The sequence below is a fragment of the Danio aesculapii genome, chromosome 2 (assembly GCF_903798145.1).
Source record: "Danio aesculapii chromosome 2, fDanAes4.1, whole genome shotgun sequence".
Lineage (NCBI taxonomy): Eukaryota > Metazoa > Chordata > Actinopteri > Cypriniformes > Danionidae > Danio > Danio aesculapii.
The window spans coordinates 42062896-42090276 of NC_079436.1; the positions used below are offsets into that span (position 1 = coordinate 42062896).

Genomic DNA, 27381 nt, shown 5'->3' on the forward strand with positions numbered 1-27381 from the left:
AAATAACATTTTAATCATCATTTACCCACTGTTCGCTTGTCACAAACCTGTTTGAGTTTGAACACAGGAGAAGATATTTTGACGAAAGCTGAAGACCTCTAACCACTGACTCCATAGTATTTGTTTTCCTACTGTGTATGTGAATGGTTGCAGGTTTTCAGCTTTCTTCAAAAGACCTTCTTTAGCGTTTAACAGAAAAAAATCCACTTATTATGGGTTAGAACCACTTGAGGGTGAGTAAATTTTAATTATTTGGTTGAACTATACCTTTAATTAATATATAAGCAGGTCTTTTTTTGCTGTCTCATGCAAAAATGGCCTAAATTACAAAACTGATTTTAAATTGGGAGGAAAGGTCATCTTTAGTTTACAGAATATTTTTAATCAAAGTAATACTGTAATTTGTTTTGGCATAAATAAAATGCATGGCATGATTTAAGTAATGTTTATACTCGTCTTTAGACAACACAATATCAATGCTTTAATTTGAGAAGAGTGAAAAGTAAAAAAATGAATATTTGGAGGAATAATCCTGATTTTCAATCATGAAAACATTTGTTATTTTGACCAACTATAACTTTCTGGGAGCAAAATGGTGTATTTGAGCGTTTTTATTTGAAAACTGGAAGAATTATCACATTTATAGAATAAAACCAATATCCACACATAACTCAAACCCATACCTAATAATGCCGAGAAACTTTCAGCAGTGAAATGTGAACCACACTGAACGGAACTCTGAAATCTTTGTTTTGACATAATCTACATTGTAAAAGCGCTATACAAATAAACATGAATTGAATTGAATAGAAACTGAGAATTTTTACCTTCACTTTTACCTTTAATGTTTCTAATCACAATAAAATAAATGTCAAAATGTTTTGCGAAAGGGGCGGTACGGTGGCTCAGTGGTTTAAACGGTCACCTCACAGCAAGAAGGTCGCTGGTTCGAGCCCGGGCTGGGACATTTGGCATTTCTGTGTGGAGTTTGCATGTTCTCCCCGTGCTCGCGTGGGTTTTCTCCGGGTTCTTCGGTTTCCTCCACAGTCCAAAGACATGCGGTATAGGTGAATTGGATGAACTAAATTGCCAGTAGTGTACGAGTGTGAATGTGAGAGTGTCCACAGTAAAATGAACCGCCAACTATTACAGCATGTTTTACACAGCAGATGCCCTTCCAGCCGCAACCCAGCACTGGGAAATACCCATACACTCTGACATACACCCACACATACATTCATTCATTTTCTTTTCGGCTTAGTCCCTTTATTAATCTGGGGTTGCCACAGCGGAATGAACCGCCAACTTATCCAGCATATGTTTTACACAGTGGATGCCCTTCCAGCCGCAACCAAACACCGGGAAACACCCATACACTTTTACATTTACACACATTATACACTATGGACAATTTAGCTTGTTCAATTCACCTAATGACCTTATTCTTAAATGCGGAAGTGCGCTCGTTTTTACGATTGTTTTAGAACTTCAGATTCAGTCGCCTACTGGAGAAATGACTAGGAAAAATAAACAGCAGAAAACAGTCAAACTACTTGCTCTACAAACAAGTGTTTGCATGACTATACAGACCAAGTAGAATGATATAATAAGAAAATAGTTTGCAACATCAAGCAGCATAACGAGCTCGTTACTGTTTTTAATATCAAAAAACGAATGAAAGTGAATGAGACCGGAAGTCTTCAGCCAAAAAGATTCAAACGGCTGCGCCTACTTGTGCGTGAAGTATAAGGTGAATAGCACATGTCTTTTGGACTGTGGGGGAAAACGGAGCACCCAGAGGAAACCCACGCGAACACTGGGACATACATGCAATCTCCACACAAAAACACCAACTGACCCAGCCGGGGCTCAAACCAGTGACCTTCTTGCTGTAAGGCGACAGTGCTACCCACTGCGCTGCCCCACACACATACACTACGGCCAATTAAGTTCATCCAATTCACATCTTTCGACTGTGGGGGAAACTGGAGCACCCGGAAGAAACCCACACCAACACGGGGAGAAATGCCAACAGAAATGCCAAATGGCCCTGCCAAGACTCGAACCAGCGACCGTCTTGCTGTGAGGTGACAGTGCTAACCACTGAGCCACCGTGCCACATGCATGAAATCGTGTAAAGCATTTTTTTATTCAGCTAAACGAACACAAAATCACTGCACTTCAGTTGTATTCAATCAAAATCCTACAAAAATAACATTCGGAAGCACCCACAATCACAGTACACAATCAAAATCCTTTTATTTTATTGACACAAATCCTTTGTACAAGTTAAACAAAACAGTTAATAAAGAATTTCTCCAGGTTTGCCCTGATTAGACTAAACCTTCAAGTAACTTCAAATAAATAATCATACTGACGTGCCTTCTGTTCGCTAACAGAGCACGGTAACATAGGGAGGGGGAAAAAGAGAGGAGAGGAATATGAAACACTGTTTCCTCAGCAGTAGTTCAGCACTGGTGTGTGGAAATCCTGCAGTCTTCATGTGTCCATCAACACCACTAACACTGGCTCAACTTCAGAGCAAACACAACACCCTCCACAGGGGTGTGAGAGGATGTTTTCAAGAGTACATGATGTGGGTGAACATGAGATGACGTGTCTCCTATATACGTTTTGTGTGTGTGCGTGTCATTTATTGAGATGACCACCAAAATACAGTCGACACCGACAGAGGAAACTCTTCTGAATACTGATATGATCCACAAAAGTTATGAAGAGACGCAGAAAGCTGAACAGCCAACTGTCGCAAAAACACACCGTCATCTTAAGACTAGAAGTCTAAACATTTAACACACCACACGAGAGAAAAGAAATGAAACAAGGCGGAGCCTAAATGGTGACGTTTAAAGTTAGGAAGGAATCAATCCACACTGCTTGAGATGAATTGTACACAGTCTGGGTGTGTCCAATGTCATTTATGGGAGTGGCCTAAAGTTTAGGAGGGGCTAATGCAATTCAGGAGGAACCATCGTTGTGGGTGGAGCTTGGGAGATGTGCATATATTATTTAGGCGAATAGCTTTAAGTGTGTGTGTGTGTGGCTAATGCAATTCAGCAGGAGTCATTGTTGTGGGAGGAGTTTAAAGCCTGGGTGTGGTAAATATATGCCATTTAGGGGAGGGGCTAATGCAATTCAGGTAAAGAAAAGTGCTGTGGGAGGAGTTTACAGCCTGGGTGTGGCCAGTATTTGTCATGTAAAGGAGTGGCTTGACATTTGAGAAGGGCTAACAGAATTCAGTAAGAGTCTGTTGTGCGAGGGGTTGACATAATGGGGTTGGTCAATAAATGTCATTTGGGGAGGGGCTTGAAGTGTGTGTGGGGCTAATGCAATTCAGGAGGAGACATTGTTGTGGGGGTGGAGCCTGGGTGATGTAAATATATTATTTAGGGGAGTAGCTTAAAGTGTGTGTGAGGCTTATGCAATTCAGGAGGAGTCACTCTTGTATGAAGTTTAAAGCCTGGGTGTGGAAAATATAGGTCATTTATAGGAGGGGCTGAAAGTTTTGGGAGGGGCTAATGCAATTCAAGAGGAGTTCACATACTGGGGTTGGTCAATAAATATGATCAAGGGGAGGGGCTTAAGATATAGGAGGGGCTAATATAATTCAGAAGAAGTCAGTGCTGTGGGAGGAGTTTGCAGATTGGGTGTGGTAAATAAATGCAATTTAGGGGAGGGGCTTAAGGTGTAGAAGGGGCTGATATAATTTAGAAGGAATCAGTGGTGTGGGAGAAGTTTGCAGACTGGGTGTGGTGAATAAATATGATTTAGGGTAGGGACTTGATGTGTAGGAGGGGCTAATATGGTTCAAGAGGAGTTCAACAGGCCAGTATATGTTATTTAGGGGCAGGGCTTAAAGTTTGGGAGGGGCTAAAGTAATTCAGAAGGAATCAGTGCTGTGGGAGTTGTTTCCAGACTGGGTGTGGTGAATAAATATGATTTAGGGGAGGGGCTTGACGTGTAGAAGGGGCTAAAATAATTCAGAAGAAGTCAGTGCTGTGGGAGGAGTTTGCAGACTGGTTGTGGCCAGTATATGTAATTTAGGGCAAGGGCTTAAAGTTTGGGAGGGGCTAAAGCAATTCAGAAGAAGTAAGTTCTGTGATTTAGGGGAGGGGCTTGATGTGTAGGAGGGGCTAATATGGTTCAGGAGGAGTCAGTGCTGTGAGAGGAGCCTGCAGACTGGTTGTGGCCAGTATATGTAATTTAGGGAAAGTGCTTAAGTTTTGGGAGGGGCTAAAATAATTTAGAGGGGATCAGTGCTGTGGGAGGAGCTTGCAGGATGGTTTTGGCCACTCTATGTAATAAAGGGGAAGGGCTTAAAGCTTGGGAGGAGCTAAAGTAATTCAGAAGGAGTAAGTGCTGTGGGAGGAGCTTGCAGACAGGGTGTGGTGAATAAATGTAATTTAGGGGAGGGGCTTAGTGTAGGAGGAGCTAATATAATTCACAAGGGGTCAGTGCTGTGGGAGGAGTTTGCATAGTAACATTTGCAGTCTCTTTCCCTTCACTGTTGACATGTTGAATGGTTGAATGGATGAGGTAAATGTACATGAATCTGCTGTACAGGAGAAGCAGAAAAGTATATGAACAATAACACTATAGGTAACTATATGTAGTGGCTATGGTAAATATATTCTAGTGTGTGTGTGTGTGTGTGTGTTTATTTGTGTGAGGATAATCAGAGGTATTCGTCCTGCTGAGGTATTGTGTAAAAAAAAAAGAGAGAAGTTTTATTACTAATCAGTGCTTCGCAAACATCCTGCGATAATGTGTCTGAATCGTGTGTGTTTTAAAAAAGGCACCGGCATTGGCTTTAAGCGGTGTGGTCTGTTTACATAATAATCGTCCCTCATAATTGTACAACGTTGGCATGCATGTGTATGAGCGTATGAGAGTGTGTGTGGCTCCAAACCATCACACGGCCACTTTCTCCAGAGAGCGTATGGGCGGAGTTATTGCTTTCAGGCCATTGCCAGGGCAGCTGTTGCCACGGCTCAGAGCGTGTCCTGTGGGCCCGCAGTGTGGGAGTGTTCGAGCGGCCGTGGCAGGAAGACGGGACAGGAGCGGGTGCGAGCGTGACCTTTGTGGCCTCCGCGTGGCAGATGAGGTGGCTCACTGTGTCCAGCGGGGAAAGCGTGTGCTGGTGAGTGTGTGTGTGCGTCTGCTCTTCGCGACGCTTCAGCGAATACCAGGTGAGGAAGATGAACAGGAAGCCCAGGAACTTCAAGCTCGCCGCTAGTCCGAAGTAGACGAAGCGGAGGGAAGTGACATCATACTCCCAGCAGGACCCATGGAAACCACAGTCCTGCTGCCACAGCATACAGGTGGTGTCAATCACAGCTCCAAATAGATAGGAGTGGGGATGTAGGCTGCAGAGACAAAGAAGAGGGAATTATCAGTCCATATAAGCTGCAAACAGTCTGCCTATTCAAGCATTTGAGAGTGCAAGTTCACAGGCTGACTAAGTAATGCTTAAATTATTATGCATTTCCTTTTTCATTTGAGGTACATTATAAAGGTACTAAGTAATAAAAATTTGGAAATGTGAATGTGATCAGTAAACAATATATTTGCCAGTGTTCTGTAATTTGTGCAAGAATACTGGGCAGCCCAAAGCATAACTCTTAATGGTAATTGAATGCTCTTATTTGTCTATCTATCCAGTTAAAGTAGTCACTGTTTGCCACTGGAGTAAACTAAACTTAAATAAAAAAAACATTTACCAGGCTATTTATTAATTTACATTAATTTATAGAAAAAATAAAATAAAATACCACAACCAAAAAATAAAATAAAAATTAAATTCAAAAAACAAAAGAATTAAATAAAACAAGAAAACAAAATAAAACAAACAAAAATAAATACAAATAAAAAAATAAAATAAAACAAAACATTTATTTTTATTAATTATACATTATTCACGGAAACAAATAAAATAAAAATACATTAAAAACAAAAAATTATAATAAAAAACAAAAAAAATAACAAAAAAACTAAACTAATTCAAGGTTTCTGCAGATATCATAATGTCAAATTTAAGACATTTTAAGAGCTTTTTAAGACTATTAAGTATTAAATTTAAGACCTATATCACAATATCAAAAACACGCATACACATAAAGAGAAAATGCAAAATCACAAAAATTAGTGTTAAAATAAATGTATTCAAATTGAACAGTACTAAAGACAGGTTAGATGCACCATTGAACTACAGAAAAAACAAACACACATCTGAGGTGCTCCACATCGCGCACCTCATGAAACAGACGAGGCAATTATATTTGACACGTTCGCCATTGAGATATTCTTTTTATTTTGGATTTAATATAAAAATATTAAATGCAAAATAAAACAAAGAATTAAATAAACCAGAAAACTAAAAAATAAAACATTTGTATTTATACCTTTCTTCGTGGAAATAATTTTTTTTTTTAAATAAAAACACAGTTAAATAATATAAAAAAACTAAAAGTAAATAAAAAAAATAACTAAATAAAACAAAACAAACATTTACAGGTAATTTATTAATTTATATATTAATTTACAGAAATAAACTTAATTTTCATCAAAAATCATTTTACCTAAGGAGATTTTACCAAATCACATTGCAAACAAGCACTGTCCATGATCAAAAATAGAAGTAATGGGGCACCAGAACCAGTAAACTGACTACAGCAAACATTAATTTGCCTGATTCATCTAAACACTCTCCTCCCATAACTGTAATTTCTGAAAGCGAATCTCCTACTAATGCATACGAGTTAAGTACAGCTGCAAAAACAAATGACGTTTCATTATAAAAAGGGAGTTTTTTTTTAGTAAATCTGGCCAATGGCATTCAGGAAAAGTTATGCGCAAACAAAAATCTCTTTGACATAAAGCTCAGTCTGCATATTTCATATATTGCACAACCTTAGTGGACAGACCAAGAAGAATTAAATAAAATCTACCCAATCCTACCAAGAGTCCTGAGAAGAACGAACTGCATTCCCAAAGCAAATGGCCTGTCTCTTCATCCACTGACCTGAGCCGGAAATAAAAGAGACAGCTGAGTGAAAATAAAGTCACAATGATGATAATAATGTGTATTTAATAAGGAGGAGGCGCAGAGAGCAGACCTGAGCGTAACGATGATGACGGAGGGCTGCGCACAAGCTGTGATGAGCGTGACAATAAAGAGAAAGATGAGGAAGGTAATGAGGGTCCCGCAGGTGCGCTCACACTTTCCCGCCAGAGCGAAGCCGTTCTCGTTCAGGTACGTCTTGACGATCACCAGCTGCAGCTCGTGGTTTCCTCCTGACGGTGTGATCACCTGACGACTCTGAACGCATGCGCAGTCCGAATAGTTTCTGATCTGACAGGGAGGAAAACACAGGAGAAAACATCAATAATGTTGTATAATACATTGTAAAAGAAATAATAATAATAATAATAATAATAATAGATCTTTAGCTGAAATAATTGTGTGCAATATCACTTTAATTATAAGGCAACCATGAAAACTGTCAGTTTAGGAAACAATTGGATCCCTTTATACACAGAGTCAAGCCAGAAATTATTCAACCCCCTGGCAAATTCTGACTTAAAGTTACTTTTATTCAACCAGCAGGTTTTTTTTGTTGGCCGGAATGACACCGGCTTCTCCAAAAGATAATAAGATGATGTGGAATTTTGTGAACATTGTGGAAGAAATATTTCGCAGCTTTCATTTGCATTTCAACAAAACTTTAAGTCAGAATTTGCCAGGGGTGTGAATATTATCAGGCTTGACTGTATATACACACTCCTGTGCTGTCATTACTTGTCCACTGAAAAGTAAAGTAAAAGATTACCTTTCATTTTTAGGTAAAATACAGTTACTTGTAATGTACTTGCCTTTAATACTGTAAATCAATTCTGTAGTTCTGTATAAATCAATTCAGAGAAACAGAGTAATTGTATTGTTTTTGCTATTCAAATATATGTTTTACTGGATAGTTCTAATTTTCAACTAAAGGTGGACTAGGGCTGCAACGAATCGTTTAAATTGATAAAAATCGATTACTAAAAGTATTGGCAACGAATTTCGTAATCGATTCGTTGTGTCGCGCGAGACGGAGACGTTTGATTAAAAAAACAAACAAAAAAAAAACACTTCAGTTGAGCGCAGAGTGAACACGGTCTCTCTCTCTTATAGACAGGGATGAGAAGGAAGGGAGCAACAGCTGGGTAAATCTTTAGAATCATACTTTTGTTCCGTTTTGAAGTGAGGACGTAAAGTCCCTGGTGCTGATGTTTTTCTCATTATCCAGCTTGACAAGCATAAAAGTTAGCGTTGGCTCATTTACTTTTAGAGCGGCAACTGCAAAAAATCATATTGAGCTTTGGTGCTGTGTCTGGCGCTGAGGCAGAGAGAGCTTGCGCAGAGCTCTCAGTAAGAGACCGTCAGAAAAGTGCTTTTTTATTTTATTTTTTTCTATAACAAACCCAACTTAACCCGTAAGACGTGTCATTTTATCACAATTATGCAGCGTTTTAACCGCCTAATGCTTAATTTATGTTTTAGACATGTAATACACACAAGGACTAGTAAATCAAAACATTTTGAAGAGTTGTAAAACACACAAGAGTCTAACAATCCATTCAAATATCATTTGCTGATGTGTTTTATTCATATCAGATACACATTACACATAGTTAAAGTAACTATAAAGTTGAATTTACTCTTCTCTAAGTCACCAGCCACTTACTTGCATGTATTTGGGGAGTAACTGGTGAATTTACGTGCTGAATCCTGCGTGTTCTACTTTTTATGAATGAGGCATGCGCACGGCCGCAAGTAAACATGGCGACGACCATCTCACGTATAGATCATGATCACTTACACACTTTTGTGAACTGGTAAAACTTCTGTTTGAGATTATATCTCATTAAGAGTATTTTTCTTACCCAATTCGCAAATATTTAACTTGTTTTAAGCAAACAATCACTTAATTTTTAGGTGGTTTTATCAGAAAACAAGACATAATTTATGCTATTTCATGTGTCTAGTATGAACCTTGATTTAAAAATATTTAGGTATTTAGATTGAAAACCGAACAAAACCACTTAGTTTTTTATTTATTATAATTATTATTAGTAGTAGTATAACAGCTCTTTTTTGAATAAACGGTTGGAAATGAATGCTTTTCTTTTTGTACCCGATTCATCAAAAAAAAAAAAAAAAATCGACAGATTAATCGTTATTAAAATAATCGTTAGTTGCAGCCTTAGTGGCTACATTTATCAATACAACAGCAACATGCTTCCAAAACAGTCAGTTGAGTTAGAAATGATGTACGAAATATAAAGTTGATTAATGTTTCATGCTTTGATAATGTGCTGGATAAGTTGGCGGTTCATTCAGCTATGGCGACCACAGAATAATAAAGAGCCGAAAAGAAAATGAACGAATGAATGTTTTGAAGAATGTAATGTTTTAACATTTCTCTTTTTTTGCAGAGTAATTTGGTTTGTTTACTAAAGAATGTTATACTTGTTATTTGTTAAATAGAGGTAAAGGACTTGTTTGACTCTTTGACTCTGGAAATTAAAAGAATTTAAAAAGTTTAATGTCTATCGTCTATCTGTGGAGATTTATTTGAAATAGTATTGGGTCAAGTGACTAAATTCCTTAAGTTTCAAATTAATTTTCAGGCATAGCAACTAGAAAAGTAATCTAAACATAATTTTAACTATTTCATTAGTAATTAATTACTTTTTTTCCCAAGTAACTTCCCAACATGCACACATACATGAGCAAACAACAACTTTACTCATCAAATGGTAAACAGGCACATCAAATGTTAAGACTTTTTAATTATACCTTGGATTTGTTATTTTTTACTATATTTTTGTCCAGAAAATAAGTCCATATTGCATTTCTGAGAGATGTTTTACAGATTTTATCATTTAAGCAAGAAAAAAAGCTATTGGGAGACCCAATTTAAAATGTCAAAGTTTAAAAGCATTAGAAACAAGAATTTTAAAGATTTATTTTTTGGCCATTTTGCCTTTATTAGATAGGATAGCATTTTTTAGGACAGGAAGCGAAGTTGGAGAGAGAGAGGGGGGTAGGGTAGGGAAATGTCCTTGAGCCGGGATTCGAACTCGCGACGCCCTGACGTGCTACTGCACCATATGTCGACGCGCTAACCACTAGGCTATTGCGCCGACAGAAACAAGAATTTTTTTCTTTATTTAACAAATTATTTAAAACTCACATGTACTATACATTAAAAAAAAATTCAAGTATAAAACAAACTGAAGTTTTAGTGATTCACTATAAATAATATTGAATATAAATGTTGAACCTAAACAATTGTATTTAAAGTGTGTGAAATGTGCTGTACAAATACTCTAATTTTTTGACAGATGTGAAAGGACTCACTCCTGAGGTGTGGTTGGCGATGTTGCTGCATCCAGCCAGACAGGGGTTGAAGTACGTGATGCCGTCAGAGCCGCAGACGGGTGCGTATTCATGAATCTTACAGCCACAGTTCACATTACAGCTTCCAGTCAGGTTCCGGTGAGACAGAGTCAGGGTGGGCCTGCAATACACACACCAAAGATTATGAATGTTTTCATCCCTAAAATGAAAGTTTACAAGCTTTATAAAATGCATTTATTTGATCTCACAAAATAATATATAAAAAAACTTCCAATTTGACAGGTAAGAAAACAGAAAAAGACATTTTAAAATAAGTTTTAAAGCAACAGAAACTATAATGGCATAACAAATACTTTCAATTTATCAGGATAGGAACAGACAAATATAAAAATTTCTGAATTAAAAAATAAGTATAAAGAAAAATGAACCATAAATGTCATTTTCTATAAGCAACAACTATTATAAATGTTTAACCTAAACAATTGTATTTAATGCGAAACATTAAGACCAGCGGTGCCCAAGTTTTCTTATAACGTGCCAAAAACAAACCTTGATTGCGGGCTGTGGGCCCAACATATATACACCAAATCGTATTATATTAAATTGCCATGCGTAATTTCCTAATTTATTTGCTAATATTTAAAAACACTAGAAAATGTAGAAAACCAGTCCCATTTAAAAACAATCCCATTTATAACACAATGGAGGTCAATATTGAATACAGTCGAGCTGCTCCTGCATTTGCTTGATTTGATCGCTGATGTCTCGTGCATTGTCCTCTATGGTCAAGGGACAGTATTTACATTCTAAAAGTCTGATTATTTACAATACTTAATTAAAACATGGCAACACAGTGGCGCAGTAGGTAGTGCTGTTGCCTCACAGCAAGAAGGTCGCTGGATCAAGCCTCGGCTGGGTCAGTTGGCGTTTCTGTGTGGAGTTTGCATGTTCTCCCTGCAGTCGCGTGGGTTTCCTCCGGGTGCTCTGGTTTCCCCACAGTCCAAAGACATGCAGTACAGGTGAATTGGGAAAGCTAAATTGTCCGTAGTGTATGAGTGTGAGTGAGTGTGTACGGATGTTTCCCAGAGATGGGTTGCGGCTGGAAGGGCATCCACTGTGTAAAACATGTGCTGTATAAATTGGCGGTTCATTCTGCTGTGGATTAATAAAGGAACCAAGCCGAAAGAAAATGAATGAATGAATAATTGAAACATTTGATTTCAGTTGGCGTTTTTGTTGCTCAGCAATAAAACAAAACAACAAAAGGTTACGTTAAATTCGAAATCACAATCTCTGTCAAAGGTATTCGCTCAAACCATCTTCCCATCCCTTCTCCCTCTCTTTTCAGATGGGACGGTGGGCAAAATCAAAGGTTATCATGGGCCAACTTGGGCCACGGACCCTACTTTGGGCATCTCTGATTTAGGCCATATTAACACCATATTTAGCCCATATTAACACATGGATTTAACAACATACAATTTTTAAATTTAATTTGGTGTAAATTAAACCGCATTAAATAACTAATTTACTTGGGAATGTATTATACACACATAACATACAGTGCTCAGCATATATGAGCACACCCCACAAATCTCTCTTTTAACTTCATATTTTTAATAGGAAGCTATAAATATATTTGTTCATATACATTAGATTAGTCAGTACTGAAGCCAAATCTAGAGCTTATCTAACAAAATAACTTACGATAATGGTCCAAAAACTAGTACACCAAAATGTATATGTTATAGAAAAATAAATACAAATTTTAAAAAGGAGGAAAAATCCAAAGAAGCAACAAAATTGAAAAATTTAGTTGAAATTTTGTAGGTTGTCATTTATTTTGCAATATTTTGCTTGAATTTAATTGTATTATGCTTCATTTTCTAAATATGTTTGTTGACTAAAATATTATTTTAATAAATATATCTGTTTAATAAATCTGTTTTGTTCAAATGCACCAAAATTCATTGCCTATATTCACTGAGAAATGCATACAATATTAATTTTCAAAATGGGGTGTACTCAATTATGCTGAGCACTGTCCACACATAAACATATTTTCTCCAATACCCAGTGGTGTAAGGGATGTTGATTCCACCGAGGTTGATGCTTTCGCAGCCGACGATAAAAAGAGTGGAAAAGCAGAGCAAAGACACGCCGCTGCAGATCATGGCCAACTTCGCAGCTTCTCTTGCGCCCAGTTTGAGTTTTTTAATAATGTAACCACCTAAAATATGCCAACACCTGCACTGGGTACGATGATCAGACCTGCACATGCAAACACACAATTAGGTGAATATTATGATCGGGTCAGTGCACGTTATGACTCTGTGTGTGTCTGTTGTACCTGTGTAATGCTGGCACTGGATGCTGGAACACCAAACTGAGATTCAATAATTTGGGAATGAAAGTGATGAAGGCTGTGACGATGGCACATTCTGCTGTATACGACAAACTGACGAACAGAAACGTCACGTTGCTCAATATGCGCACGGCTGCTTTTGGCAAATCTGCAGAAAAACAGACAGATTCAGAATTATTTTGATCTGAATGTATCATTCAAAAATGTGCTCATTTATAAATACATTTATTATGCATCATATTGATTTATCAGGCCTTTTGGTAACTTTTTTGCTCAAAACTATTTTAATTTATTTACAAAAAAGTTTGCCCATAACATTTTGATAAAATAGAACATTTCAGGTGGGTTATCCCGGTTTATTTTTTACACTAAACATTTTACAGTCTTTTTTCTTATTTCACTTTGTGAGAGGTATAATAGCAGTTTCAGTCATTGTTCAAGCATAAACAGACCTTACACCTCGCATATGAGAGGTGATTATATATTCTTTTGCTCTTTAGGACTCTCATATCTATCATTTTGTTTTCACAAATGTACAAAAAGTACAGAAGCAAGGCATGTCAAGGTGCTTTAATCATTTAGTGAGGAAAATGAAATTTAGAAGAAATTTGGGGTGGGATGAGATGTCATTTTTTGTGACTTAACATGCTTAGTGTAATACTTTTACTTTGTGAGCGCAAACTTGAACCCACATACCCCTCAGTAAATGAGTAGTTGCGCCTCTGTCTGCCAGTGAGAGTGGTTGAGCTTAAACACATCAATTGAAGCAAACGAGAAGCGTCTTAAAGGGGGCGGGGCATGGCAGATACTAGAGAGCATTTGATTGGTCAGAAATTTGATAAGAAACTGAAGTATGAGGTGACGTGAATAAACCACTGATCCATTTAGGCGGACAAACTACAAGCTTTACATGTTATATCAGATTTATATCTCTAATCCCAAATTTTGTCACTGTTTTGGAGCACGCTAGCTTATAGATCTCTTAAAACTAACAATACTGATACTAACATCTAAAAAGCTTTATACATAGGTTTTTACCTTTGATATTTTTGCCGAAACCCATAGAGGACGAGACCGCTTGGCTCTTCTCCTTCATCATCTCATCGTCGCTGGAGACATCGCCTGCACCCTTCTTTACACCTCTCTTACTTTTCTTTTGGCGCGGCGGCAGTTTTTTAGGGAAGGAGAACATGGGAAAGATGACCAGCAGCATTGCCACGGCACACAGCAGAAAGCCGCTCCACCTGAGAAAGACAAACATCTTCAACATGGCTGTAGGGTACTGATAAAGAGCAAACGAGAAATGAGTTTCCTCACCAGTTTTCCTACGAAGCGCGGGTCACCCTGGTCAATATTGACAACAGTACCGGGATCGACGTAGAATCCGATCAGAATGCCACCCAGAAGATACCCAGCGGCAGGTCCGAGAGCCCCCATTACATACATAATGGCTAAACACCACACAAAAAGACAATCATTAACTTCCTTAAGCTGAACAAGCTACTTGCTTGATATATCAATCAGTGGAAAGCCATTACAGACTTTGGTCACACTTTAAAGTAAGGTTCTATTGAGTAATGTCAGGGCTGCACGGTGGCTCAGTGGTAGCATGATCGCCTCACAGCAAGAAGGTCACTGGTTCGAGCCTTGACTGGGTCAGTTGGCGTTTCTGTGTGGAGTTTGCAAGTTCTCCCCGTCTTGGCGTGGATTTCCTTCGGGTGCTCCGGTTTCCCCCGCAGTCCAAAGACATGCATTGTCTGTGGTGTATGTGTGTAAATGAGTGTATGGATTTTTCCCAGTTATGGGTTGCAGCTGGAAGGGCATCCGTAAAACATATGCTGGATATGTTGGCGGTTCATACCACTGTGGCAACCACAAATTAAAATGGGACTGAGCCGAAAAGAAAATGATATGTGATTGTTGAGATTATTGCCATGCCCATATGGCTAATTAAAATAATATGAAGTTTTCAGATTAATATTGGCCACACACAGTGGCGGTTCTAGTTTAAATGGCACCCTGGGCGAACCACCCCATATGGATGCCCTTCCAGCTGCAACCTACCGCCCGATATTATTATTAATATACAATTATTATTCTAAATAAATAAATAACAGAAATCAATCCTAATGTAACTGGAAAACAATGTAAAGAAAGACACAGAGTGATATGCAAAGATCCCTTAGGAACTCTTTTGCATGAATATTAATGACAATTCTATAGAATACAAAAAATACAATGTTTGATGGAATTATCTGTTGTCTTTGACCCGACTCATGGCCAAGGAAGTCTTACCTCCCAGACTCAATATCCCCCTTTCTGCTTCATAGTCATGCTTATTCAAAATAAGATCATCATCATGTAAACCTTAGTTTTGTCGACTTGCAAAACTCGCTGCGTGCCGAAATGAGTTATTCTGGTTTCACAGCACATAGACGTGTGTATTTTATCGGCCTGCATTTATACAACCGGGATTCACACCAGGAGCAGAGCAGCGCATGAGCGCGCGGGAATGGTTTTCTGCGCGCATGCATCAGTTTGATTTCACCAGCGTTGTTCCGGATGCACATAGAGAGTAGCAAGCTTGCGCATGAAAAATACGATAAATGTAAATGGCCCCTAACGTCTTTATTCTGGGATTAACACTCTGAATCAATAGACTTGCATAAAGTAAATGGCATCTCGAACCTTTCCTCTGGCTTGTTTTTTTATTTCTCCCTGTCACCGTATTGTTCCATATTGTTCATGTCTAAATCCGCCACAGGGTCCGCCACATATTATACATTTTGGGTACAAAGAATGTAAATCTCCAAAAGCACTTTTCACTGGAACTAGAAAATAAAGAAGTCACTGCTAAACTTTTAAAGTCTTTGACTCAACATCCGGATCAGTTCACATCAGATCAGGTCGATAGCTTCCTGTTGCACTTCGGTTTCACTGGTGTTGCTTTAAACTAAAGATTTGTTTACAATTTGCAGGTTTGGTTTGATTATAATGAATCAACACACACAATAAAACATCAAACCATTTCAAAAACACTCTGTGATTGATGTCACATGATGTGACCATTAAAAAAATGAATGCTCAAGCATACCTGATTTTTCACATAAAAAACTCAATATGGTGCATTTTAGAGCTCAATACAGGCATCTCCTTACAGTAAATCTCCATTTGTGTGTGTGATGGAGAAATTCATAGCCACTGTTGTGAATCCGTGACACATTTTTTAAGCTCTTCACTGAGGCTTGTCACAATAATCAATATAGCGACTTATCGTGCAATATTTGTACAAGACCTGAATAATTTTTGATGTTGCAATATATATTTACAAATTCACAAATAACTTTAAAGCCGTTTTAGGACATTTACATTTTACCTAACCGATGTCAAAGTATAATCGGCCATTCAATTAATAGGACATTTACATCATTTTTAACATCAATTACAGAATCTAAATAACATTAAGAATGAAAAGCATTAGTCTCTTGAAAGTGTTTATGCCCATTTGCATAATTATGGTGTTTTATAATCATTCTATAATTAGTGGCTTAAAATGATTTAGAAATGACAATACTGCTGCTTATCGCAACAATTTTTGTGAATATATCACACAATAAACTTTTATTGTGACAGGCTCTCTTCACGAGTCCTCAATTCATAAAAATAACACAACATGTACGTACATGCAATAAAATACAGATTAGACATCTTAAAAGCCAATTTTCGGTATTGTATCTACCCCAGCTCTTCCAGTGAGAGTGGTTGAGCATAAGTACATCAAATGCATAGCAAATGAGAAGGATCTTGAAGGAGGTGGGGCATGTCAGATACTAGAGTATTTGATGAGAAACTGAAGTATGAGATAATGTGACAAAAAAAAAATCCTTGCTCCATTAAGGTGGAAGTGACAAACTGCAAGCTCTAGATGGTTATATCTAGTTTATTCTTCTAAATGCGAATTACGTCACTGTTTGGTAACACACAATATTATAGACATCCTCAAAACTAACATCTAAAAAACTCTTTCGTCGGCGCCAGTAGCCTAGTGGTTAAGTGCGCCGACATATAGCACCATAGTGCTCGCGGTGACCCGAGTTCGATTCCCGGCAAGAGGTCCTTTGCCGACCCTTCCCCTCTCTCTGCTCCTAATACTTTCCTCTCTGTAACCTCCACTATCCTATCCAAATTAAAGGTGAAAAACCCCTAAAAAAACAAACAAACTTTCTTTCAGTTTCACGGGACCTTTAAGTTCTCATCATGATCAAAAAGTGAGTGTAGACATTTCCTTATTTAGGAGACTGAATTCATGAGTTGTCTATCTAGTAGAATCCTGAAAAGTGTTTGGAGATCAGTATAGTCTATATGTGGCCTGTTCAAAAGAAAGTCATCAACCCAAATAACACCTGTTCCATCTGACAATCCAACCACATCAGACCACAGGGTTTCTGCAGGTTAAATTTAAGAGTTTTTAAGACCACTATGAATAACATTTTAAACTCATACAGGGCTAAACACTAATGAGTTTTTCGAATGGCCCAGATCAAAAATATTTGTATTTGTCCTATCAAAATGAATTATAATTTAATACATTTAATATTACAAGAATAATTTACATTTAATAATACAATAATATTTTAATGATAAAAATGTAATATTTAAGACATTTCTTAGCAAAATATTTTAAATATTGTGTCAAAACAAGCAAGCTCTAGTAAACATGCACTTTTTTTTCAACAAACTTTCTTCAAAATAATAAAAAAGACAAATATTTTAAAATATAAATTATATTAATATATTATAATAAACTAAATGTATGCACAACAGTCTGTCCAGGTCAGTGTCCTCAACAGTAAACATGGGGAACCTTTAAACAAATATTATAATAAGGAAAATAATTAAACCATTATGGTAAATACAGTTAAAAATACATTTTTAAATAAAAAGTTTTTTGAGATGAATTGTTGGTGATTGTATGGGTGTTGGCCACATTGGGTAGCTATAGATAGAAAAGAAAAATTAAGACCTGATTTAAAAAACCTTTAAGACCTACAAAACAATATTTCAGTAAATTTAAGAATTTTTAAGGCCTAAAAATTCAGTTTTTGAGATTTAAGACATTTTAGGACCTCGCGGATACCTGGTCCAGCACAGCACTTATTTAAAATGAGCTGAAACAACACAATTCTTGAGGGTTTTTTAATTGTTTTATGCTCAATCCACTTAAATTTGTTTAGCTAACTTAATTTGTGTTGGGACAACATGATGAATTGTGTGGAAACCAGTGTGACTCACCCAGATACAGGGAAGCGTTCTCCTTCTTCACGTTGTCGTCCAGGTAAGTTGGTCCAAGCGTGTAAATAGGAGTGGATCCCATTCCCACGAGGATCTGAGCGCAGATGAACAGCGCCACAACAGGGCGTGCTCGCTCTCCTCCTGCTCCCGCTGGCATCTGGACAGTGTTGGCTTGTCCTGCCCGCTGGCGTTGGCACTGGCACCGGCACAGAGCCCTTCTCCTCCTACTGTGCTGTTGAGCTCCTCCAGCTGATATGGCGGGAGATGAAGTGAGGTAGGGAGAAGAGGGCGGCGCCCACTGCTATGAACACCCCCCTACAGCCAGCCAGCGAGGCCTCTGACCCCGCCCACCGAAAGCTGATGAAGACCACGACGAGGAGGCTGCCGATGTCAAAACAGCTGACCAGTAGACCCGACTCTGAGCTCCGCAGGCTGTAGCGCTTCTCTGGAAAACACAAGAAATATGGAAAGATTAGATACTGGAGTTAAAAAAGTGATGAGACTGAGAAGAGATTAAGATGAGACAGTGATGATCAGGGAAGATTTTTATGTTTGACACATGATTTCCAGCGACAAGCAATTTGGTTGTCAGCATCAACACCGATGCACTATGACAGAAACATGTAAATAGCATCCACTGCACTCCCAATGAAATGGTAAAAGCTTTTCATCTACTTATTACCATTAAACCTCTTCAACATTATTAATTTAGTACTGAGTGACTGGTGTTGTTGGTTTGTCATAGGGATGCTCATTTCGGTTAATTTTGCCAACCGACAACTGCCGTTCGTTAAACGAATATTAACCGTTATCTGGCCAGATTAATATTAAATTATAATTTAAGTAAAAATATTAATTGAATTAAATTAATAATTAATTAAATAATAAATAATAATAAATAATTAAATTAATAATTATTATTTAAATATTTTGTGTCTGACACATTAAATATTGCAATTTAAAATACTGATTTTTAAATATGAGGACATATTAACAACAGAGCATCTTCACGCACCTGCAGTGTTTCCAACAGCATTGAAAAAAAGAATGAACTAAACAAAAACAATAAAAAATAGAGCTGCCCTAGTCATTTTTTACTTAAATGACAATCTAGATTACAAAACGAAACCACTGATTGAATCCTTTTTAAGAACTGGCATAGGCTGTGTTTTTCCACATCATATGTTTTCTTCTGTCAAATAAAAATATCAAGCTACCTCAAATCGATCGCTCCACGAAAAATATGCATTTAATTAATGCTCCGCTGTAAATCTTATATCATAAACCTCTGTCAACATTTTTAATAAAAGTCATCATTTTAAAGATTATGTCTTGGGTGTCTGGTTTTACCTCAGAGCTTGTGTGCTTTCATTTCCTCTCCTCTCTCACTCATGGTTCATGTGTGATGAAACAATGGCAAAGTATAGTCTGCAACAATTTTGTTGTTTACATATGATATTGCATTAATTTATATACATATTTTATAAGCTATAAATGAAAGCCTCAGTTTGGTGCCGAGTTATCATTATGCATACATGAAGAAAATCTTTGGATTTGTTTGAGCCGTAGATTATGTAGACTATTTTAAACATGGATATTTTATAAGAACTATTAATAACTGTAATTTGGTCTGTTGGCTGTACGCTAAATAATCACAGCTATAGCCTATTGGTTGTGCTTATGAGCGGTGCCGGAGCACGCTCTGATGAAGAGAAAATCCTGAAGCTCTGACTTGTGGCCGGCTTGTTTCTAAAGCAGAGCACATTTCAGAAAGTTGAATACCCTTGAATTTTTTTATAACTCATTAGGTTATATTAAGTGGCCATAAGCGTGGCCACTTGAGTGACAGCTAGGTCTTGCTGGATGCCATCACTTCACCTCAGCTGATTCCAGCTGAGCCTCCATTTCCCAGGTGATTGAAATTAAATACTTATATACCATCTTTATGAATGTATTTGTTTTATTTAAGATTGATTAGCTGTAGGCTGTAGAACAGTCATCATTATTGTATAAGGATGGTTTGTTCTGTAGATTATTGAATAAAACTATATCTTTAACGGGCTAATCATTTTGACCTTAAAATGGCTTTTAAAAAATTCAAAACTGCTTTTATTATAGCCGAAATTCAGCCTTAATAGAGAAAATCTGATTGGCTGATTTCACTGAGTGTGTGTGAGAGATAGAGAATTGGTTGGCTGATTGGTTGGTTCTTACCTCAGTCTTCACCTGCCATCACTCCCTCTTCTGTCAGAGAGCTGGTCTCAATCACGTCGACCCCCTCAGCGGTGAGATCGGCAAAGATTTTCTACATATACAACAAGTTCAGTTTAGTGTCAAGCAAATGCTACTCATGATTTTAATCAACAAGCTGTAAACAGTCTGAGATTAAATCTGGCATTCATCTTAGTGGATGTATGTAAAGTCACACTCGGCTAAATATTTTTAATGACATAACAAAAACACAAAAATATTGATAGATACTGAAATAGCTATATTATAAGGGCTAGAGAGAAATTTGCAACAAAAAAATTAAATATAAAACTTCTGAAAAACTCAATTTTCCTCTTTTGAACACAAATGTTGAACATATTAAAACAAATAATCAAAAATCATTCGCACATGTTCAGTTTAAAGCATACGGTTTTCATTGCATGAAAGAGACAAGCGTAACGATTCATCACAAAAGTAATATTTCATAAAGAATAAATAACAACAAACAGATATTTGCTATGAGGATAAAGCAAATACCACATGTAAGAATGTATGCATTAATCATTTAATAAAGAGAGAAAAACAAAACAAAAAAAAACACCAAAGTGCCATTCTGACCTTCAATGTCAAAAAAGTTTCATGAAAGGTTTCATGCAAAAGAAAGAAATCAATTTAAACCATTTAAAAGTCTCACAAAGCCAGAGCTATATTATCTAAAAATAAACTACTTGAACTTTATATTTCACCTCAAGAAACTGTGAATAATCTCAGATACCTGATTCTCCTCAGAGAGTTCACTGATCTTCCTCACATCACACTTATTGGCCATCACGATCAGAGGCTGCAACAAACAAATCATCAGCAATGAACAAAACCAAACAAAACTATTTGCTGTTTTACTGCAGTTATTCTGTATGTGTGCATACCTTGTTGGCAAACAGTGGCCGTATGTTGTTGAACAGCTCTAGCTGTTGTGAGAGTGTGTGTCCGCACTGCTCTGAAACATCCATGACGTAGAGGACAGCCGCGCGCAGATGAGCCAGAGCCGTGATGGCCTGCATTTCTATGGTGTTCTTTCCTCAAGAGGATGATCCAGAATACCAGGGGTGTCAACCACCTACAAACACAAATTCATATACTAGTTTATATATTTATATATATATATATATATTTTTTTTTATTTTAAAGCAGAAAAACACTCACTGGTCACTTTATTATTTACATCTTGCTAGCACCTGTTGGGGTCGGGTTGTTTAGAAAAGCTCTTCAGCAGACCACGGTTGTGATGACTGTTTATTTGAGCTACTCTTGCCTTTCTATCAGCTAGGGCTGTGCAATATGACGATATACTGTATATCGAATGGACAAAACAGTTTCATATTACGCTTTTATTAATATTGTGCTGTCGCAATGTGTTGTTTACGGTAATACTGTTAAAGAATTGATGAGTGCATAATATGGATTTTATTTAGCAATATTTATGCTGGGTTTTATATTTTACAAATATTTATTTTAGAGTTCTTCATTCTTAATCAACATTGTCCTTAAGCGGTAAATAAAGTGAGAAAAATGATCAAATATGAATGAGTAGATTAAAGTATATACTTTAAAATGCACAAAAAATAATTAGTTTTTTTCCCATGAAGACAATACATATAAATTATAAATTGATTATATTTACAGAAATAATTATTTTCTTGATGATAATTATTGTGGAACCAACATCACTAGTTGCTATACACTTTTATACACATATACACTTTTAACAACACACTTTACATACCAATTTGCACTGTCACGAAAACAAATTCCACGTATGTGTGAACATACCTGGCAATAAAGCTCTTTCTGATTCTGATTCAGAAAAGATTCTATATTGTGATAAACATAACACTACCAAGATTTGAAATAACTTATATTGTGATATGAGCATTTTGTCATATCGCCCAGCCCTACTACCAGCTCAAAATGGTCCATTTCTCATCTGACATAAACAAAATATTTTTTATTCACAGAACTGCCACCAACTAAACATTTCAACATTTTTAATGATTGTCTGCAAACTCCAGAGATGGTTGTGTGTAAAAATGTCAGTGGATCAGCAGTTTCTGAAACACTCAGATAAACATGTGGCCCACCAGCAACCATGCCATGCTCAAAGTCACTTAAATCCCTTTTCCTCCTCATTCTGAAGCTTAGTTTCAACTTCAGAAGGTCATCCTTACCACATCAAATTGCACATATTTGCTACCATGTGATGGGCTGATTAAATATTAGCATTAATAGGAAGCTGAACAGGTGAAAATAATAAAGTGATTGGTGAGTTCATTAACACAATACAGCTATAGGTTTTCTGTGAACATAGATGTGTTTTCCTGTCACTCACCTGCCAGCGCAAGTATTTATAATCCATGTGACCCACAAACAAAGATTTGGTGGTGAAGGCGTACGGCTGGACCTCAACATCAGCACGGGTCACCTGTATACAAATAAAACATTGTTTATATATAAATAAATAAATAAATGCATTTAGCATTTCACCACCGTACACATCCACACACAAACCTTGTTGATAAAGCTGGACTTGCCGACGTTTGGGTAACCACAAAGCAGGAGAGTTCTGGTGTTTGGGTCAATAGTGGGCAAACGGGACAGATGCTGACGAACTGAGATGAAATATACATGCAGTTACTATGCGGAAATGTGCATCAGATGTGAAAGTCTAGACTAAAAAAGACTAAGGATTATAAATAAATGCTTATGTTCCTGTTTAAAGATTTTTGGCTTCAAATTAAATACAAATATTCAGCAACCCAACTGATTTTAATAATGACAATAAAAAAGTTTATCAATCAGCAAATTAGCTTATTAAAATGATTTCTAAAGGATCATGTGACACTGAAGACCAGAGTAATGAATGCTGGAAATGTAGCCATGAGAGAAATACATTAAACACAATTAGGCCTGTCACAATAAGCAATTCATCGACTTATCGCATATTTTGATGGTCCGTTTGCTGAATTTAAGTTACACTGCATCTTCATGCCAATTAATTCTCTTTAGATTATAAGTAGACTGTTAGGTTAAGGTGAGGGTTAGTGCAAGTTGACATGTACTTGCAAAGTTTCTTATAGTCAGTTCAATGTCTGTTTAGCCGCATTATCAACAGATAAGCAGACAGTCTACTAATACGTAAATGGACCATCAAAATAAAGTGTTACCCATTTCAGTTTCCCATCTCTATCTCTTTTGGAGGCGTCATTGTAAAAAAAAAAACACTATAGTATTTAATATAAATTACTATAGTATATGTTCATGTTTATTATTAATTATTTGCTTGTTTAGGATATGCGTTTTCACATTGATTCAAATGCCCAATTATTAAATTGTTAAATGACTAATTAAATGAAATAATCTTAAGAATAAATATTGTGTGTTGTTTGGAAGACTGTAGATGTATAGTGATGATATTATATTGTCATTCTGACATTATATAATCAGTGGCATAAAATGGTCTTAAAATCATCGCAATATATTTTGGTGTAATATATCGTACAACAACAAAAATAGAAGCAGCATGACAGGCCTAAACATAACACAATTTTACAATATAACAGTTTTTTGCTGCATTTTTAAGCCAAAAAGAACACAGGCTTGCGGAGAAAAACGCTTTTTAAAATGCATAAAATGCATATGCTGGAAAATGCATGTGATCATTTAACTGTTCATACCTTGCTCTAAATACTCCAGGCTCTGTTTCTGTCGCTTTAAGATGGTGCACATGCGACCCAGCGCAGCCCGTTTCAGCTGTTTACAGCGGTACAGCGAGTCTCCATACTTCATCAGACGAACATAATCTTTAGCAACACTACAAAATCAGAAACAGTTTGTTCGATTACAAGAAATTCATAGTCACTGAAATTAGCAGTTATCATATTGAATTCAGATACAGACAAGCACGAAATTATTCATATATCTGGCAAATTCTGTTTTAAAGTTAAATTTATTCAACCAACAAGTTATTTTTTTATCAGAAATGACACCAGATTCACACAAAAGAAATCAAGATGATGCACAAGAAGCGTCATTGTGGAAAAAACATATTTCTAAGACATTTGAACAAAAAGTGGTAGTCTGAATTTGCCAGTGGTATGAATAATTTCAGGCTTGACTCTGTTTGAGCAATAAATAAATTGCTAAAGGTATGCATATACGTGACAATAAACGAGACTCACTTATCAATGAGGTTCTTAGCAATGTTGATCTGACCCAGGGCCAGTTTATAATGATCTTTATCGTACAGCACGTTCATCAGATCAGCGTAGAATGGGTGAATGTCCTGAGAGAGACACATAGGAAGTCTTTTATGCATTAAATGAGTTAAAGGACCAGCGTGTGTAACCTTTGTCCCAGGTGTTGTTGTTGTGAAATGTGTGCAACACTTACATCTAGTTTGGGGAAGTCGGTGAGGATCTGTGTAAGTCGATCGTGGTAATTCTGCTGGGTGAATTTGACTTTGCGCATATAGAAATGTCTTATTCTGTGGATCTGGTAATGTTTGTGTATTACAGTGGGGGTTTTCCGCTGGGTTTTCGATAGAGTCACATCTATGAAGTCCTGAATAAAGAAAAACAAGCAAAGAAATAGTTTGATTAATGCTATTGATTATTATTTAAAAGGTTACACTGCTAGTGATTAAGCTTCAAGCCAATAAATTAAATAACATCGATTATGGTCCATAAACAGAAGCTTAATTATTCTCTGAAATGTCCAGGCTCTGCATTATCATAATAAACTTGGCACACATTTGCATCTGAAGACTTTAGCAGTACAACATCTGACAACACAAATCAGGAGATCAGAGTTACTTCAACCTAAGACTAATTGAACCTCTCATCTTGTTAACACTCCAAATAAATTAACCCCACAAACCAGTTTCACACATGTCGTCAATATGATAATGTTGCTGACTGTAACGGAGTAAATAAAATACAACAGATGACTAGTTAAATGGCTCGCGGCGCGCACGTGTGTACAGAAGAATAAACAATGCTGTCAGTGTCTGCGTTTAACGGCAACTCCGTTAACTTTGTATATAATTTACATTCACAAAAGATAGTGAAATAACGGCGTTAGTTTCCTACCTTTGCGGTGGGAACCACCATAATCTTTTTAAAGTTGTAGAGCGCCATGATAGCGGCACACGCGTCGCCTCGACAGAGCACGCGGAAGGGCCGAAACACGCAGCGGACGCGTGTCACCAAGAGCAAAACACGTGAAAGACCGATGACGCGCTCACAGCGACATCTACCGGATGGAGGAGCCAGAAATTACATGGTTTAAATTAGGATAGTTCCCCCCCAAAAAATAACATTTTAATCATCATTTACCCACTGTTCGCTTGTCACAAACCTGTTTGAGTTTGAACACAGGAGAAGATATTTTGACGAAAGCTGAAGACCTCTAACCACTGACTCCATAGTATTTGTTTTCCTACTGTGTATGTGAATGGTTGCAGGTTTTCAGCTTTCTTCAAAAGACCTTCTTTAGCGTTTAACAGAAAAAAATCCACTTATTATGGGTTAGAAACCACTTGAGGGTGAGTAAATTTTAATTATTTGGTTGAACTATACCTTTAATTAATATATAAGCAGGTCTTTTTTTGCTGTCTCATGCAAAAATGGCCTAAATTACAAAACTGATTTTAAATTGGGAGGAAAGGTCATCTTTAGTTTACAGAATATTTTTAATCAAAGTAATACTGTAATTTGTTTTGGCATAAATAAAATGCATGGCATGATTTAAGTAATGTTTATACTCGTCTTTAGACAACACAATATCAATGCTTTAATTTGAGAAGAGTGAAAAGTAAAAAAATGAATATTTGGAGGAATAATCCTGATTTTCAATCATGAAAACATTTGTTATTTTGACCAACTATAACTTTCTGGGAGCAAAATGGTGTATTTGAGCGTTTTTATTTGAAAACTGGAAGAATTATCACATTTATAGAATAAAACCAATATCCACACATAAGTCAAACCCATACCTAATAATGCCGAGAAACTTTCAGCAGTGAAATGTGAACCACACTGAACGGAACTCTGAAATCTTTGTTTTGACATAATCTACATTGTAAAAGCGCTATACAAATAAACATGAATTGAATTGAATAGAAACTGAGAATTTTTACCTTCACTTTTACCTTTAATGTTTCTAATCACAATAAAATAAATGTCAAAATGTTTTGCGAAAGGGGCGGTACGGTGGCTCAGTGGTTTAAACGGTCACCTCACAGCAAGAAGGTCGCTGGTTCGAGCCCGGGCTGGGACATTTGGCATTTCTGTGTGGAGTTTGCATGTTCTCCCCGTGCTCGCGTGGGTTTTCTCCGGGTTCTTCGGTTTCCTCCACAGTCCAAAGACATGCGGTATAGGTGAATTGGATGAACTAAATTGCCAGTAGTGTACGAGTGTGAATGTGAGAGTGTCCACAGTAAAATGAACCGCCAACTATTACAGCATGTTTTACACAGCAGATGCCCTTCCAGCCGCAACCCAGCACTGGGAAATACCCATACACTCTGACATACACCCACACATACATTCATTCATTTTCTTTTCGGCTTAGTCCCTTTATTAATCTGGGGTTGCCACAGCGGAATGAACCGCCAACTTATCCAGCATATGTTTTACACAGTGGATGCCCTTCCAGCCGCAACCAAACACCGGGAAACACCCATACACTTTTACATTTACACACATTATACACTATGGACAATTTAGCTTGTTCAATTCACCTAATGACCTTATTCTTAAATGCGGAAGTGCGCTCGTTTTTACGATTGTTTTAGAACTTCAGATTCAGTCGCCTACTGGAGAAATGACTAGGAAAAATAAACAGCAGAAAACAGTCAAACTACTTGCTCTACAAACAAGTGTTTGCATGACTATACAGACCAAGTAGAATGATATAATAAGAAAATAGTTTGCAACATCAAGCAACATCAAGCAGCTCGTTACTGTTTTTAATATCAAAAAACGAATGAAAGTGAATGAGACCGGAAGTCTTCAGCCAAAAAGATTCAAACGGC

General features: G+C 37.0%; 1 protein-coding gene and 1 pseudogene across 1 annotated transcript; both read right to left on the reverse strand.

Annotated features, from left to right (window-relative positions):
- Positions 1 to 5349: 5349 nt before the first annotated feature.
- On the reverse strand, positions 5350 to 12643 carry LOC130238360 (solute carrier organic anion transporter family member 5A1-like). The gene is made up of 5 exons (XM_056469358.1): positions 12497 to 12643; positions 10424 to 10583; positions 7134 to 7369; positions 6966 to 7039; positions 5350 to 5384 (listed from the first exon to the last, which is right to left on the reverse strand). Exons 1-5 carry the CDS (start codon positions 12595 to 12597, stop codon positions 5350 to 5352), a joined length of 606 nt encoding a protein of 201 aa, XP_056325333.1. The 5' UTR covers positions 12598 to 12643.
- A 45-nt stretch (positions 12644 to 12688) lies between these two features.
- LOC130238369 (GTP-binding protein 4-like) lies at positions 12689 to 25533 on the reverse strand (annotated as a pseudogene).
- Positions 25534 to 27381: the final 1848 nt, after the last annotated feature.

Bases quoted from the DNA above. Each gene is read 5' to 3' on its own strand.
- LOC130238360 (XM_056469358.1), bottom strand. From the start codon at position 12,597: ATGATCTGCAGCGGCGTGTCTTTGCTCTGCTTTTCCACTCTTTTTATC. The intron at 7,040-7,133 runs GTCTGCTCTCTG...TTTCCGGCTCAG, and splicing joins GTCATCATCGTTACGCTCAG to GTCAGTGGATGAAGAGACAG. The intron at 5,385-6,965 runs GTAGATTTTATT...TTGTCTCTGCAG, and splicing joins AGGACTCTTGGTAGGATTGG to CCTACATCCCCACTCCTATC.